This window comes from Athene noctua, chromosome 11, assembly GCF_965140245.1.
Source record: "Athene noctua chromosome 11, bAthNoc1.hap1.1, whole genome shotgun sequence".
Lineage (NCBI taxonomy): Eukaryota > Metazoa > Chordata > Aves > Strigiformes > Strigidae > Athene > Athene noctua.
Genome location: NC_134047.1, coordinates 5,785,684 through 5,803,367, shown reverse-complemented (window position 1 = coordinate 5,803,367; position 17,684 = coordinate 5,785,684). Strand labels below are relative to the sequence as shown.

Sequence of the window (17,684 nt, the reverse complement as noted above, 5' to 3'; positions counted from 1 at the left end):
TCTATTCATTGAAGAGATGGAGAGGTATCTGGGAAGGGACATGGAACAGTGGCACAGCGACATCAGCTGCAGCCTGAGGAGAACCTAGAGCAAACAGCTCCTGTGGGGGACAGTACCAGGTGATGCTGAGAGCTGATCCCTGGGGAGCAGCGCTGCCGGCAGGCTGCTCAGGCAGGAACCTGGCAGCACATCCACAGTGGGGAACAGCCTCAGCTAGTGAATATTAACAGCTTCGGAGCTGTCACACCAAAATGACAGATGCCACCTGGCAGATGGTTTATGGCAAACAGCCCATAACTGTTGGGTAGTAGGAGACTGTTTCACTATCAGGATGTGGGTGACCATGATGACCATGCCACCACCCTCCCCGTGTCTCCCAGGGAGCTCCCCAGCTTCCCACTCCCCTCCAGAAGATTAAGCTCTGCCTCTCCTCCAGCTGCCTTACATCAACAGATGCAGCTTAAGGTCTGCAGAAAAATATCTCAGCTATCGTGTGAAAAGGGGAAAAAGACACAGAGTGTCTTTTCTTCTCTGTGGTGACAGAGAAGCAATTTGTTTGCAAGATGGTCCTTGCTCAAATGCAAAATGTCTCTGGGACATCTTCCCCTATATATCCCATAAATGGCTTCTGTAAAATAATGTCTGAAGAGCAATGAGGCTAATGGAATGATAATTACACAACAATTCACTTGAAATTACTTTGATCACTGGTCTTATTTGTAAACTACTGAGATGAAGAATGTAAAAGTAATTAAAATGACCTTGTTAACTGGGCAGGTGTGTTGGGATGCTGGGATGCCAGATTGATTCAAACCATGGAAATTATTGCTCTGGTCACAGTCCTACACTTGATGCAATCCTGCCCAATGGTGTAAACAGAGCTGAAGTCTGGAATAAGTGTTCTGCCTTCACTTCCAATCTTTGTCTGAGTATCAGTGATGAGCTGGCACCTGACAGAACAGGTACCATGTGGTGCTGCCCTGCGCTCGGATCCTCTGCGCCTTACTAACAGTGACAGGTACAGCAATCTAGCCTTCAGCTCTACTCTTCTGCTTCTGAACCGAGGTGGTTTGACCTATTGTTTGAGTAACGATCTCAGGATAGTGAATAGAAGAACAGCAGCAATACAACTGATGAATTTGCAGTTATATCTCCAACCAAGACAGGCAAGTTTAGAGCCACATAGTGGAAAACTTATCAGGGTCTGCTTGAGTCATAACCCAACTGAAGGCTTAGAAGGAGATGGGAGTAAAGAAGGAGAAGAAAGAACAGATATTTTCCTAAGATTTTTAAGTGGTTACTCAGTTTGGTTTAAACATCTGGTCATTCAACTGTGAAGGGACATGGTACCTTTAGAGAAGAGGATGCCAGTTCAATTGATGACTCTTCAAGGCCAAGATCTCGCCTTCTTTCAGCTCGAACCTCCGCATAACTGAAAAATTGGGATTTAAAATTTATTGGGTTTTTTAATCTAGATATTGTTTACTCTATGTTAACTATCCTACCATACAGGTCACTACGGAGTTTCCATGTTGAGTAACAAGCTTTGTGCAGCACACACTCACACTCTCTCATACACAAGGTGCTTAGAGGACCATCACCATACAGCCTTGCAATCAGAGAACAACAGCACATGCTGCATATCCACAGATTAGAAACAACAGGGCAGTGTCCCAGTCCCACTGCGCCCAGGACTGCAGAGCCTACAGGATTAACCGCACTAATCATTCCAAGCACAAACGTAGACCCTCCTTTGTAAATGTTGGCCCTGGATGCCTTTAAGCAAAACTGATCTAAAAGCAAAGTGCACTTGGTTACTGAAGACAAAATTGGTGTCTTTGTCCTCAGTACAATTTTCCTAATAAAGGACATTCCCATTTTCCATAATCAGGCAGAAGAATGATCCTACAGCTTCTGTGCAGGTAAACCGCCAAAGCAAATGTACATACATTTTCTAACCTGCTGACGATCCAGAATCAAGCTTTTGCATGTTGTATGGTAGCTCAGTGAGACCTAAGCCAGTGCCGTGGGGAGGAGGAGGTCAGATCCCCTCTTTCTGAGGGTGCCCACAGCACCGAGCAGTGTGCTACAGCAGAGTTAACATCCCTCCCTCCACTGGAAGCTTTGAATACAAACCAATGGCTGCCAAGGTGCAACGGGAGGTTCAGGAATCCCCAGGAATGTGCCTCTAAAAGTGTATATTTGCTTTCCTTACTATTTTTTCTCTTAAATAATATTTACAGTAAACAATGCCACATGATTCACCACTGGGATAAACTGGAGAAGGTGTTTTAAAGATACTGAGTGCTTGTGGATCATGGGCACTGAAAGGTGCCAGAATTTAGGGTGCTGAAATATTAATGGGAAATATTAATCCTCGTGGGAGGCAAGAGAAGTTGCTAAACTGAACTCACCTATATCATTTTAAGCAATAATTTTAAAATAATGTTTTATCTTGTGTATTTCAACAATATAATCTATACCTTAACTATATGAGACAGAATTGAATTTCAAATCTGTTTAGGACTATATCACTAGGTTTAAGAGGCACTAGAAGCAGAAAGGAGAAACAAGTTCATGCACAGTAAATTCAGGCTTGAAGTGAAGCCAAATTCCCTGAAGGACAGCAGAAGCCACACAACTTGGAAGCAATCTCTCTGTCTAATGTTTGCTTATGATAAGGCTTGTAGTCTATACCAGCACACACAGCTTTAATCACACCTGTTTAGTGGTGTAAGGTGCAGTCTGTGTTTCAGAATACAGACAAGAATCCCAGTTGACTAGATATTTGACAAGAAAAAGAGGGACCAGAAAAAACATCACAAACTGATTCCTGACAGCAAAGAAAGATGCCATGAGCAATATGTTTACTCAAGTTAACAGAGCAAACCAGTAAGTCACTATTTTTTCAAGCCCTTCAGTAAATATATTTTCAGTCTTACAAAATCTTTTTTGAGATGAAAGTGGTAATCAAGCAGATTTCCCTCCAGAAGGTGCGTATCACAGAACATCCCACACACGCACTGCCTTACAACACAGGTTTGCATCCAAGCACAAGCAGCTTCCCACTAGAGGGGGATCCTGGGCTGAATTTCAGGTGAGGATAAGGCTAGCAGGACAGCAGCTAACTTCAAGTCACAAATATTTAAAGCTCTGATCAAAACATTTTGTAGGAGATGTATGATCCCATTCATGCCCATAAAACCATCTGATTCTTAACAGCTTTAATTCTTCCTATGGCCATATCATTGATAGGTATAAAAAGGGAATTAACACACTGATAGACCAGGCCAATGGTGGCTTCCAGGCTTTTGGCCCCATTGCCAAAAAAAAAGTGAGTAGTGAAAACATATTATGCTTTTCCCCGTATTCCCAGTCATAATAGTTTAAAAGAATTACATACCATCTTAGCGTGTCAATATGCACAGAAAATATTTGGCTAACACAATACGGAACTAGAAAAAATAATGGTCGAGCACATGGGACATGCATTGTGAAGAGTTTGGTGTTTGCTCCTACCTAACAACCAGGTGAGTGCAAACGATGAACTCGGGTTTGGAATTCCACTGGTGGTAGGTGATATAGTAGTGTGTCTGCAGCCATATCCACTGCTGGCCTTTGGTCAGGAACCGATAGTAACAGGACTTTCCCTTTCCAAACTGCATCACTGTTAAACAAACAAGAAAGCAATTTATAGCAAACAGGAATTTCATGGTGCAAAGGTGATTAGAAAAACTACTCAGTCCCATGTCCCTCTTGCAGTCTGCTACTGCACTAAAATGGCTCTGGTGGCTTTATAAACATGACAGATGATACACAAGCATGTACTGAGCTGGGTTCTTTTCTGCTACTGATTTTCAAGACTGCACTTTGCTATTTTGAGAATGTTCTTATAACTACAAATTGTCATAACTATGTAACTAGATATTGGCCTTTCGCAAGTACATGAAAATGCATTTCAAAGACTAGGGGCTTCAAGTCAGGATCCTAATAATGGCACAAAACTATAAGATAGTGGAGTTTTAGCAGTTTAACTGAGAGTTTTCTTCTGAGTGATGACCAAAAAAATCTCAAGTGATGTAATACAACTGGAAAATAATGAGAACTACATTAAATAACCACATTAATTGCTCCCAGACTGCTGGGAGTACAAAATGAAACATGCTCACTTAAAATACCCATAATTAATGCAAAGTAAAATACAAACGTGGTTTAAGCAAACCCATTTCACTTCACAGTAGGCAAGATGTCTGCCCAGAGCGGTCAACTAGATGAACAGGAACTTATTGAGCCACACTAACCCAAGTATTTCTACTCACCTGCACACCTTTACTTTGTTAAATGTCAGGACTAACTTATTTAGTAATCCCATTAACACTGCTGGGCTTTAGATGAAGCACTTAGCAAAGGTCTTCTGGCTAACACACCGTGCTGGGGATCACTCAGCTCCTAGTCCTGGCAGAGATTTCCTGAAGCAACTTCTATAAGTCACTTTGCCAGCACCTTACTTTGCCCCCCTGCATAGTAAGATTAAAAGATCCTTTCCTTCAGGTGTGTAGTGCAAAGACTCTCTTAGTATGTAAGATGAGATCTGTGGCTAGTGGAGATGTAGAACATAAATCACTAAATAGATTCTCTCCTGACCCCACTCTCAATATAGTTAGCATCTACGTCAAACTGCACGCATATATTACCTTTAAAAGGACATCATCTAGTTAAATAGCCCACTTCTGTCTGAATGGTCTTTTAAGCAAACAGCACTAAAAAGTACTGTACTTGAGAGCAATTAAAATATTCCTTTAATATTTCTGTCTACATGCTTGCTGCACTTGACACAACTTGTGTCTAGCCCCTTTCACAGCTTCCTTCATGTGCTCAGCCGGGCCACCCACTTCCCCCCGCCTGTTTTGCACCAGCACTTTGCCTTGACAGGACAGAAAAGCCATCAGGAACGTGGAGTGGGGAAACTTGACATTCAGAGAAGTCATTTTCTCCATTCTCTACTTTGTCCTTTAGCATCTTCTACGTGTAAGTGGTAGAGGGTACGTGGTGGAGATGGGGGTGGTTTGTAACTCAGAGATGAAAGCTTGTCTAGCTCCAGTGTGCTGGGGGGACTGTGGAGTTTCTTGGTGTCCCGCCATCGCACTGCTCTATATCTCAGAGTAATTACAGCATCCCACTTTCTCCACTCTCTGGGTTGTCATTGTTTCCTTTTGACAAAACACTCTCTTTTCAAACAGAGATAGCAGAGACAAACAGACACAGAGTTTGCCCAACAGGAAACCTATAAGTAATATTTTTATGGCAAAATATTTGATTACCTAGATGCACTTTACAAAGTGCATAGCTACTTTTCATTACAGTGCTTGGCGATGCAAACCAGATGGAGGACAGACCTAGTGCTGGCTCAGTTATCTCAGCCTGAAGCGCATGGAATAAAATGGAAAAAATACAGTCTCGGGGTAAAGCATCTCATATGCTCCTCTGGTAGGAACAGCACACTGATTAACAGTAGACCACATCTGCTGCCACCTTTTGCCCTTCCTCACATCAGCCCCAGCCTTCAGCAAGACACGGCTCTTCAGCAGCGGGCTGCCTTGCCGGAGCACTCGGGTTAAGTGCTCCTTCTGACCTGGGTGCCCCTGGGCTCTTGCAGATCACAGTATTTCACCTTGCACAAAGATGAACTTCATGGATATTCTCTGGTGTTCCCACATCAGTCTGAACTGGACTTTTCTGCTTTTCTGCTTTACTTTCAGGTTGACCAAAACCAAGCCATCTTCACCCACAGGGAATCTTTCTGCAGTACTTTTGTATTTAAAAAAGAGTCTGAATCTCTGGAAGCGTTTTACTAACAGTAAGTGAGGTTCACAACACCTAATTGCACAGGCAGGTGATCCAAATACTGCTTTCAGAAGGCATTTATGTGAGCTGAGCCTCCTGGCTGACTCTGGAGCCAAAGGGAACAGCAAGTCCCCATGAACTGTGACAAGCAACAAAACTCACAGGGTTTGGGGCTGCCCTCACCAACTGGGGGCAGAGGGTGGAAAGTTCTGACTTCCCATTTATTAATCTCATTTCACTCTCAGACAGCCTGTGCTCAAACAGGGTATCTGCCACTTTGGGAAACTGGCACAAAGAGTTCCTGATCTGAGTGAATTCTACAGGGATTCAACCTCCCAGGTAAGCGTCAGCTGTGACAGCCTGTCTTGGGAAGAGAGAATTCCTTTGCGCCCCAGATAAAGATGCCTTTAGCGATGACAGCAAAAGGTTTTGCACAAGTGACATACGAGATCAAAGACAGGCATGCTGCAGAGGGAGAGGAACTTACAGTGTTCATGGCACCTAGCAAGAAGCTCCAGGTCATCTGCGTGGTAGTAATCATACCCTGATGTTCCCAGAACCTCAAAGGGTAAATATCCTATAATAGGTGGAGCCCTAGAAGGGAAGCAAAGGGCAGGGAGTGAGCACAAAATCTGACACTTTGACATCCTGGCAGATACACTGTGATACTAGCAACCAAAACCACCATCTCGTACGTTCACTTGGCGAGAAATCAGGAGTGGATTTTCATACACACAACAATATATTTTCATATACAAGCAAAAAAAAACAGCGAGAGAGAAGTAAAAATTGAGAAAATGAAAAGGTGTGTGTTTACTGTTTCGTAGCCTATTCATTATGTGGGTGTAGAGAAATGCAAGTGACTCAATTCATGCTTGTGAGACACACAGCTTGAGAAATGCTATGGCTGTTCGTGTGCATAATAACTTGGAGCTCAAGTAAAATTATCCAGTAGGTTGGATGTAAATGTCATCTGGGTAGTAACTGTAGAAGAAAGAGTAAGTGGGAAGCTGCAGTGTGTGTCAGGACCAGCTTGGGTAAAAGAAAAAGTAATTGTTCCCATGAAAAATCTTGGGAAATTATAACCAGCAAAAAAGTTTCTATGGTGGTAGTAAAGACAAGCATAGGCATGGGGCTGATTTTAAGGACTGCTATTTCTATGGCAGGTAGAGAAGGAATCGAGGAAGTATTTAGATGGGCACATTGCAATGATTTACCTGACTGTTCTGCTGTAATTCTAGACTTTCCATTTTCTAGGCAAAGTGAGATATTTTATTTTAAACAAGTGCCCTAACAACACTGAGCTTATGGACAGCCTTTGCTGGAGCCTGCTAGCTCATGATTATGAAATAACACTGAAATGTGAGGATAAAACCACTATTTTTGCCTCTACTCCCTATATCTGCATGCCAACTTATGTCCCCTAGCGCTCAAGTACACTCCTGTTTGCACCAATTCAAGTGCCACAGTGAGGCAGGACTTGTGCTAATTTGGCTCCACCTATTTGTTTTGGCTTCTGGATGTGCTGATAGCATGAGGCTCACCTGCCAAGTTCAGCATGTTCCTCAGGAATAAGGCGGCAGTGTGTTAGCAAAACGGTTAATTCTTCAAAACCAGGACAGTGTGAAGGTGTCATTGCCTATCAAACCTGCCTCTCCTGCTGCCTTTCTCTTGGGGTGTGGAGTGGCCCTCTTAACAAAGGTGAATGCCATAAAGCAGCCAAAAATATGAGCAAAAATTATTTAAGTGTAAATGTGTTTAGGTTTGGGTGGATCAGTCCTGAGTTTTCCGGATATTAATGTGGGAAGTTCTCCTGTCCTGGCTGAGCGACCCAGCTCTACATCTGTACTCTTGAGAGACATGGTGGGCATAGATTATTCAACTAAAGAGCCCAGACAGGTCTACAGCCTCTTTCTTCCCCATAGCCACGAGCAGTTTTTCACTAAATGGGAAACAGGGGAAAAGGAGGGACAGCAAGGGATCTGCTCAACAGCAGCCCCAGGAGGACCAAGGTCTGAGCACGAGCTCCTGAGTCCCAGCACAAAGGCTTGGCTGGAAAAGCCAGTCCTCCACACTCTTTGATGGCAAATCTCTTGAAACAGAGCACGCTGAGTACACAGTGGTCTCCTCCACAATGCAGCTTTATTTATTCAAATAACTTTTTATAGAGCACTGTGTTCCTTTTCCTCATGTGACCCAGATTTCTGTTAACGATGATAATATGTGTATTTATTAAAGTGTCCTTCCTTGCCGTCTCTTTGGCAGAACACACCAGTGTCTCTCCTATCTTTAATGACATGCTTATATTCAAGACAAAAATGTCTTTCAGATGCACATCAAATAAACTTTTAAGCTGATCGGGAAATTATTTTGCTTTCCTGACTTTTGACAGAATTCTTTAAATGAGAAAGCAACCTCAAACTGCTCCTCATCTGCCATTTGACAAGGACCTGTCTTGCTTGTGAAACAATTTTAAAGTGTCTTGTTAGCTTAAGTTCCAGCCTTGAGGCCTGCAACTTGCTGTGCAAATGGAAATGCAGAGTCTGCAGAGAACCTTTCAAGTGCAGTCTTGTAATAAATGAAGGGAAAATAAGGAGAGGACCACAGTGCAGAAGAGAAATAGACCATTACCAAAGTCGCTAGGTTTTCCTCCTCTACACTTATTTACATGTATACCCAGAATACAGATTTTTCCTAGTTTTCTAATGTTTATCCAGATCTATGGAGTGCTTTCTGCATTATCTATCTTTACTCTAGTTTATGTTCTCATCATGATAGCAAAGGTCCTGATTCCAACTCATGCTGGGTACCCTCTGCCCCTCCTGGCGGCACAGCACACCTCAGCGTCAGGCAGCGTGAGTTGACGCAGATAAGCAAGAAACAGCAAAATACCCAACAAGAGAAGTTTGAACTGGTGATTAAATGAGACAACCCACACAATCCCCTACTCATCCCTGGGTCTGGGCTCACCGCTTGCATCTGGGGCTGTCACAGACTGCCTCAGCATCTGCATCAGCTTAATTTACTCTCCGTAACAATGGTTTCCTTACTGGGGATATCAGTGGGACCAGAGTGGCTGCAAGCACCCAGCGCAGAGAGATTCCTCTCTGTGTCATAACCCAGATTCATCAAAAGACTCTTTGATAGGTTTCAAAGCAGCTCCTGCTTGCTATATTCACAGGAGCTGTTGGGACACAGCCCTTTGGAAAACCAGTTCACTCCATCAGTGAGGAAGGGGCTTAGGACTCTTTCAGGAATCTTAACATTAATCACCTGATTATGAAAATGTGCACTACTGGACAGGCCAATTCAAGTCTAACAAGGTCACTCCAGCAAGATCTTGACATGAATAATAAGCCAACTGTCCCAAACCACACAGCATTAACTGCAGGGCTGTGGCAGGGTCAATTCTTCCATGCTTCAAGGTATGATGTGTGAGGTACACATCTTGCTTATTATATAAATGCAAGTTATTATTAATTTATATTTGCTCTACCTCTTCTTTCCTCTAAATGTGCAGATGATATTTAGGGTTTTTTGTCCCAAATATTTTTTTTCCCTACAGCCTTATTTACTAGTCTTCTATTTCTAGTAATGACTACCTTTTCACAGCTTGCAAAGGGAGGGATAATGAGAAGGGCAGGATTTTGCAATGTGCTTATGCTTAGTCAAATACAGAGAGGTAAAAGAGTGAACAAAAACCTCCATTTTCTTTTGGAGAAAATGAATCCTATATTCATCAGCTTAATAAAGTGGGTCCAGTCTAGTGCATTCAGCAAGCTGAATCTTAGCCCACCATATGACATTGTCAAAACCAAATCTGCAATTAAATAATCTAATCATCTGCTTTTTCTTTTATTTTTACAAATTTCATCATTTCTCAAGGTGAAAATCAAAAGTTTATTGACACAGCAAAAGATTTAGAAGGATTCCTGGAAGCTGTAGCTGGAAAACAAAGGAGCTAAACGAATCCAGTGAACAGGACTCACACTGCTCAGTTTTAATGATTTAATATCTTGGTGAAGTTAGACATTTTTCTAGACATATTCCCATCATTTTATATGGTTTCTTACCTGCCTAAAATATGAAAAGCATTTAAGGATGCCTAATAAGTAAGTTCAGAGCATTATTACTTACTCAGTTGCATTAATTAGAGCTATTCTACTTGGGATCTCAGGCAATAGCTTCACAAAGTTTTCTATTTTTAAACTACTTTGTTTATTCTTCAGTGACTAAAACCAAATCTCTTACCTGTGGTCCAAGAATAAAAACTTCCATTCCAAACTATGCCTCGATGTAAATTCTTCACATGGCTCTTCAACATTGCAGAGCTCCTGCAAAACAGTTGGCACATTCAGACATTTAATCCTATGAAATGACAAAAGTAGCCCTCTATCAAGACCAAGGATGCATCTTCTTGGTATAACAAACCCTAGCAAAATACAGTGCTTTTAAAGCACTTGACTTATTTTCCTCTAAGGAATGTATAAGCCTTGTTTCATAGATGCATAAGCTGATGAAAAGTGGATGAATAATTTACCCTGGGCTGAATTTCAAAGCTAGGACAAATAGTCCAAGGGCCTCATCTTGCAGTCTGTAGGCAAAATTCCCCAGATTTCTGTAAATATTGGTATCTGAATATGGATGACATCACCAGGTCCAGCCTCAAACTGAGCTGCCTAATGCTGTCTTCAGCAAGAAGCACCCATGGTCGTTATCCCTGTCACCACTGCCCTGTGCCACAGGACACATTGCAGCAGAAAGGGTCCACAAAACACGTTGTTCACAGTGTTTCAAGATGCGGGTGGCCTTCTTACACAAAGGAGAGGTGGGATGTATTTCTTTTAAGGATGCAACTTTTCAAGGAGTTTAGCTGGTCAGCTGGGCTGACTGCTCCCAGACACCCCATCACACAACTGCCTCTTCTAAAAAGCAACTCCTGCTTCATATCTCATCACTCCATAATATATATTTATGTCATCTCCCACTCCCAAACACAGCAGAGTCCCCTCTCATTTACCAACCCTCTGCACAAGGATCTGTGCTGCTCTTTGAGAGGCTGCTGCACCACGGCTCCCCGCGCAGCAGCCGAGCCCGTGCCCGTGGTACCAGCAGCATCTCCGGCTGAGCACCGGCCGATCCCCACATGAAAGGGAAGAGGCAGTCGCAAAGCTCTCACCTTTAAGAACTGTGGTGTGACAAGACGAACAGTTGCTACAAGGCAAATCTGCTCCTCCGTGGCTGACCTGAAAGCTCGTGCAATAGCTGACTCAAAGCCATTACAGGAGGGTGTAGGCACTAGACACAACCAGACAATTTATTTAAGAAGAAGAGGAAGGACAGCTTTCTTTTCATGTTAAGACAGGTACAATGACTGATGAAATCCAAGCAACAAACTCCTCCTACCCACAAGGTGATGCCACACTGATACACGCCGATGTTATTTAAAGCATGACCCTCTAGGCTCCAAGTTACACAGCTGTAACCACGTGCCCCTGGCTTGCAGGGAAGCTTCGTAAGACAGCTCTGAGCAGCTCACATTGTGCAGCTACAGCCTCCTTGTCAGCCTTTCTCCAGCTCAACTTTTGCAAGATTCAAGATTTTACAGGTTTCTCAAACTATTTAATCTTTTAAAAGTGTCATTTGATTGCCACAAGTGAAACAGAATAGTCTGTTTTACTGGTTATTTGAATAAGTAGGCTGCTTTACAGTTGGCAGTGGGTCAAATGGAGGTAGGATCAGTCTGGCATCAGTTCTTTAAACACAGCATGCAGAAGAGTGTGCTCTTCTGACCCACAGCCTCCCCACCACTTTTATATGAAAAATACCTCCAACATATCCACAGTTCATTCCACCCCTGCCAATTACAGTGCATTTTCAGCTGAAACGAGGCCTTTAGGAAGCTACAGATCAACACGCAACTTAAAGGAGAGAAGGAGAGAGGTAAAGGTAGGATGGAGCAGTCACTTACCATGAGTAAAATATTTAAAATCCACTACAAATTTCACGTATTCATACATCAGGGGTTCATTTGGATCTAAGCTGCCTCTTGCTAAATGGCAGCAAAACTCTATTTGTTTTTCCACTGAAATGAGAGAAAGAGAGGCAGGCATACACAATGTTACTAGAAGTCTGCACTTCAGCACATTCCATATATTGAATCTATCTAGGTGTTTATACTAACCCTACCACTGTGGTATCTGAACACACCCTGCCAGGATGCTCCTGATACCCATAAGTAAATATGTAACTACTAGGAGCAATAAACAGCTGGTTCTGCTTAAGGAAATGTATTCTTACCCTTTCTCCCATGGCTTTGCAGCCACCCTGCTACGCTGGGCATGAAACCCTGGCAATATTGGTCAGTAGTGTTTTCCCCTGACCTCGTGCATGCACAGTTTCATGCAAAGCTGTTTAAGTGGTATTGCAGAACCGTGCTCTGGCACCGCTCAGCAGGACCCAGATCCAAAGGGCACTCAAGTCACCCTAAGCTGTTCCATTAACAGTGGAGGGCACCGTGCCAAGCTCTTATTCACTTCTCTGCCCAAGGTCTGAACTCTGTGGAGCTTTCAGCCAGAGGGAAATCAGCCTCAGAGCAGAGCACCAGCACAAGGTCTGCCCAGTTCCCACTGACACTTACAGGGCAGCAGAGAGGGGAGGCCAGCACTGCCCGGCCATGCCAAATCCCCTGGGAAAGGGGGTTCCAACACAGGCTTGGTGGAATGTGGATGTTAGGAAGATGCCACTGCCCGCTCTGGTGCTGGGGATGGTTTCTCGGGGAAAGGGATATTTTGGGGGTGGAACAGCATCCAGCAATAGAGACCCAGATGGACTGTTAAGATAGGAAGGCTGTTACATGTAGGGTTTTTCAGGTGTCCTGAGACATGCAAGCTTCCTAAGGAACAAAGATTCTGCCAAAACCCTTTGGAATTTCTCCTACCCTTTTCCTTCTCCCAAGCCCCTCACTCCTTTCAGAGGCTCAGTCCAGCATTCCACCCTGGGAAAAATATCTAATGAGGGCAGTTTCACTGTCCTGTGATGCAAAGCAGAGAGCAAATCAAAGACGAAGTACTGGGAGCATGCAGGAACATTAGATGATGTGCTGAATTAAAAACCAGAAATACTAACTGTGGCAAAGCAGAAGTGGCAGGCAGGAGAATTAAATAGCTGGTGAGCCCTGTGCAGGCTCCCCTGGGAGCTGTTTGCCTTTGGCAAATTTCCCTGGCCAACAGACAAGAGCAGAGCTTACCGTTTAGAAAATCAGCTGCAACAGGATCTGTCATGAGCACATGTGGAGAAAGAAGCTTGTACACCTCGCTCTGCTCCCGCTCAGGCAGAAAGTTTAATATATTTTGGTCCACCAAATCTGACTGATACAAAAGAATGCTTTGTCATGTTCAGCAGTGCAGCCTGACACAACCACACATCCTTTCACCCACATCAGAGCACAGATGCTACCAGTCTAGCACGGATGTTTAAGACAAGGAAGCCCTGTCAAGGAAGCCCAGTCAATCTGCAGATGGATCTAGGGCAGAATATAACCCTTAGGTTATTTTACCCCAGGGTTGCTATCTATTTGCAAAAGGTTGAATGGGTCCCAGACCCAGAGGTTGCCCTTCAGTTCAGCCAGATGCAAGCTCGAGAAGAATCCCGGTACCACAGGAATATAACATGATGAGAAATATCATATCAAAATGAAAATTTTAAACATTTCCCCTTGGAAGCACAAGACAGAAGTGGGAGAGCTCCTCCTCACATCCTCCATTTGTCTTCTGGGCTGAACGTCTGTCAAAATCTGCTCAACCTGCAAGTGTGTCAGTGCTGATAAACCCACACACCCTGACTAAAGGGGTTCTGCTAAAATGTCAGCATGTATTTGTTTCTTAGCACACCATGACATTCAGCCAGGTTAACTGTGTGCTCAAATCTTCCCTCACATGGCATCACTAGTGCCTCATGCTTGGCACCAGATAAAAATTAAAAATGTTTTTGAGGGGCCAGCAGAAACTTCTGTACCCAACAGCCAACTGATGTCTAGAAATTCTCCCAGAAAACTCTGAGGCCACATATTTGTTACTGAAGATGATGGGGTCAGAGTGAAAAAAACAATGACATTGGAAAAGCATATATTCGGCCCTGAAATAATCTTTAAATCATCTGAGGAGAGCTTCAGCACGCACGAATTTTGTAAGCATGAGATTTTTCCATATATCTGGTGGGATAAATACCACTCAGACCATCCTTCAGAAGCACAACCAAGTAGTGAGCTACGGGTATAATGATTTCTCATAGGGGTTTATTTAGCTAACTCGCAGACCCTGAGAGAGTCTCTGTTATTCACAGGAGCTTGAGAAACTCCCTGAGTTTGTTGGTTTATCCCCCACCCACTGTTAGTTGCCTCTTTGGTTGGACAAAAACAAGCCCCAGCCCTGCAGTGACGGGACTGCGTTAAGGCAGGGGAATGATTCTTCAACGTATTGCGTGGTCAGAACTTACCGGTAAGTGTCCAAGCAGAGATGAAACACTATCAGATACATAAATAATAATCCCATCAGTGGTAAGAGCAATGAGAAAGCCATCTAGTGCCTAATGATGAAAAGGCAGGCAAAAAAGAAAAAAATAAAAAGAATTGTGCAAGGGAACAACTTAAACTATAAGAGGCTAATTTATTCTTTTGTGGTGCTTCTAGCAGCCTAAAACTAATATAAATCAATGATGGAAATGATAGTTCGAAGCAGATAAATAAAAATTACACATGCAGTCTAATTCAACATTCTTCTTATACTCTTATTTGCTCATTAATATTAAATTGACTTGTATTTCTCACCCAGGGAGTATTTATTTAACATGAAGCAAGACAGTGATGGTTAGATTTCTACACCCACACAATCCCAGTGACTTCAGTCACTTCATTATGTGTTCTGAGTTGCACAATAGTTAACCAATTTGGTGTGTAAGGATAGATATCATCATGGCAAACCCAGCATTGTAGATGGATGGATGGACAGACAGACAGATAAGCAGAGACAGAAAAATTATACAATGCTGTATTTATGGACTATATGGACAAGATCTAAAGCCTTATTTATGTAAAGCACTCATTTCTTATGCTAGTGACACAACAATTTTAAACTTTTTTTTTTTTTTTTTCCCCTTTCTTATTCACAATGGTTTCTGTCCTGGAGTCAAAGTTCTCTGTCCCTTTTAAGTCACTGCATGTGCCTTCCTCTTTGGGTGTTCTCTCTATTCTTCACAACATCTTCTGGTACCATTGATCTAGTGTCTCACCTTATTCTTCTCTAACACTTACCAATATCTGTGAGTTTTAACCTCGGATCAGCACCATGCACAAAGCCAACTCTTCTAAAGACACTGTTAGGCTGCTCTGCAGCTTAGCTACAGGGAGCCAAAGATGCAGCATTCACTGTCCTCCCCACCTCACTGTCATACTCTGCCTTTGCTGAAAATAAGATGTCTCTGGAAAAAAACACTGATTTTAAATAATGGTCAACCGTCTAACATAGCCCCGAAAGTCAACAGTTATTCAAGGGCTCTCTCTCCTCCACCACTTCTTCGGGGGGAATTTGTTTTGATTCAGCTGGAACAAACTAGCTTGTTTGGTGAGAGAAATTCCCAGAAAGAATGAACAGATTTTTCCAGGGAGGTGAGTCATGACATCCTGATGAAAAGGAATAACTAAGACACTGCAGCACCTCCCAGCTCAGCCCAGCATACACCCTTATTTTGGTGGGGCAAAGAGCAACAGCTGCCCACGCAGGGTAGGAGACATCCTCGCCAGAGGAGCATGCAGCGCAAACCCAAAGCTGCATCCTTAAGAAAGGAAAAATGTAGGCTCTTGGGGTGTTTCTAGATCAGCTAAGCATTTTAGAGGTATCAGAGCTGTTCTCCCGAATGCACTTAAAGACAAGCCAAGCAAAAGACACAGCATTGACATCACAAGTACGGCACTGCACAGCTAGCAGCAGCAAAGGCAGTGAAGTAAATGCTGCCTGGCTAATGGGATGTGGGAGGAAGAGAGCTGTTCTGCTTTTTTCAGGTCCTTTCAAGTTTTTGCTAAAACTGCTAGCTCTAGCGGCTCTTCTGGGAAGGGCACTTCTCATTTTCCTCTCTCACCAAGCCAAATCTGGGCCAAATTGTTCTTAATTCCTAAATGAAAAACTTTAAGGGGAAGCAATCATATTTTTAATTCTGTGTCTGCAAAGCATTTAGCAGAACCTTGGTCTCTGTCAGGTTTGTATTATATATGCCAGTAGAGTAGAAATCATTAACATTGGGACCTACGGGTTTTCACCTGTATACTATACGTCTCTGAACTACTCCACTGAACTGATTACTTCTCGCTAATCTATGCAGCTTTAATTTCTTCTTACCTCTAACATCAACTGGGTGAACTCCTCGTTGCTAAGAAATGAAGGCTTCCAGTCTTGTCTAATCTCACAGGCTTCTGTCTGTGCTGTGATTTCTTAAAGAGAAAACATCAAAAAAGCAACATGACTCATGCTACTTGGATTTCTTTTTTCCATTTTCAAGTAACACTAGATTTCCTCTAAGAGGCTTTCAGAGGAATCATCCTCAGATCATTCTCCGCACAAAGCCTTCTTGTATGCAAGTCATTTTCCACACTATGATAACAGAAATGCATTAGAAATCAAGAAAAGGAAGAGGAGACATTTTGGGTGGTCTGAAGAAATCCTTCAAAAATTAAGGTCAGTGGGCTTATTTCAGAGTAGCTGAGCAACACTGGGAGCAGAGGGTGTCTGTGACTCTGAGGCTATTTCAGGAAGGCTCACAGGAGTGCCCAGGCAGCAGGACAGGCTGTGCCCAGTCACATTCTACCCCAGGAGACCTGGGAATAGGGCACAGAAACCCTCTTCCCCTGGCTTTTGTAGTGTGTGTTGTTCCTCAGCTCTTCCTCCTTCATGCCTTGTTTGAGAGTACACAAAGCATGCCAGGGGATGAGGAGGCCAGCGAGGGAAATGGAGCAATGCCACTACATTAAGAAGCGTACAGCACTGCATCTTCTCCAGTATATCCATGTTTAACTGGTCAGCACTGTACTCAAACCTAGCCCATTCCCTGAGGCCAAACGCTGTGCCTTATTCTGACCCTCACTTAGGTTCATGTCTTCTCTGGAGGTCTGAGATGCTTGGGAAAAGCAGTTTTCATCTGAGTGGAAACTGGCTTCTGGGCAGATGCCGAGCCAGTGCTTTCAACAGGAGCTGGCCAGCACCCTCCAGTACCTTTCTGTTTCTGCAAGAAGTCAATGGTCCTCTGCAGTATTGTGGACTTGTCCATCTTGAGAGGGTGGCCGTGGCCCTGCAGCATCGTGCAAAGCTCTTTAATGAGGACATTGAACTGGTCTCTCCTCTTCTTTTCAGATTTGTTGCGTGATGCCCTGGGTGACAGAAACATAAACGCTGCTAAGTAAAGTGAAGGACCTACAGCTCAGCCCAGGGAGAGGTAAATAGCCCTGCACCAGCAAAACACTTTAAATACAAGAATCTAAACTCTGCTGGGACTGCTCATTTGTTTAAAATTAGACTTGGGTGTAAGCGCCTTGCTGCTGCTTAGAGCCTTGCAGCAGGACTGAACTCACCCTTGGCAAGCAACACCTGAAGGTAACAAATGTGATTTACATTAATTTGAGCAAGACCATATCCTTACATACATTTCAGCAGCAGTTCCCACTGTTTCAAAAGTGGTGATAATGAGCTGAAGGTGTTATGGGCAAAATTTCTCCAGCAAGAGAAGTCCTGGCATCTACATGCTCATGTTTTGACCACTTCATTTTTATGAACTTTTGTTTTGCAGATAGTACA

At 43.3% G+C, this 17,684-nt stretch overlaps 1 protein-coding gene across 4 annotated transcripts in view; it reads right to left on the bottom strand.

Moving 5' to 3' along the window:
• Window positions 1-17,684, bottom strand: part of PASD1 (PAS domain containing repressor 1) — a 55,486-nt gene that overhangs the window by 11,235 nt on the left and 26,567 nt on the right. For 3 of the 4 annotated variants that reach the window (XM_074914890.1, XM_074914892.1, XM_074914891.1), the window contains exons 4-13: window positions 17,106-17,260; window positions 16,236-16,327; window positions 14,341-14,430; window positions 13,094-13,214; window positions 11,816-11,929; window positions 11,024-11,142; window positions 10,096-10,178; window positions 6,332-6,438; window positions 3,520-3,667; window positions 1,351-1,432 (exon numbers count right to left, since the gene is read on the bottom strand). In XM_074914890.1, coding sequence (XP_074770991.1) covers window positions 1,351-1,432; window positions 3,520-3,667; window positions 6,332-6,438; window positions 10,096-10,178; window positions 11,024-11,142; window positions 11,816-11,929; window positions 13,094-13,214; window positions 14,341-14,430; window positions 16,236-16,327; window positions 17,106-17,260 — 1,111 coding nt within the window. Of the gene's footprint in view, window positions 1-1,350; window positions 1,433-3,519; window positions 3,668-6,331; window positions 6,439-10,095; window positions 10,179-11,023; window positions 11,143-11,815; window positions 11,930-13,093; window positions 13,215-14,340; window positions 14,431-16,235; window positions 16,328-17,105; window positions 17,261-17,684 lie in introns of those variants that run through there. The other variant, XM_074914893.1, reaches the window with a different exon arrangement.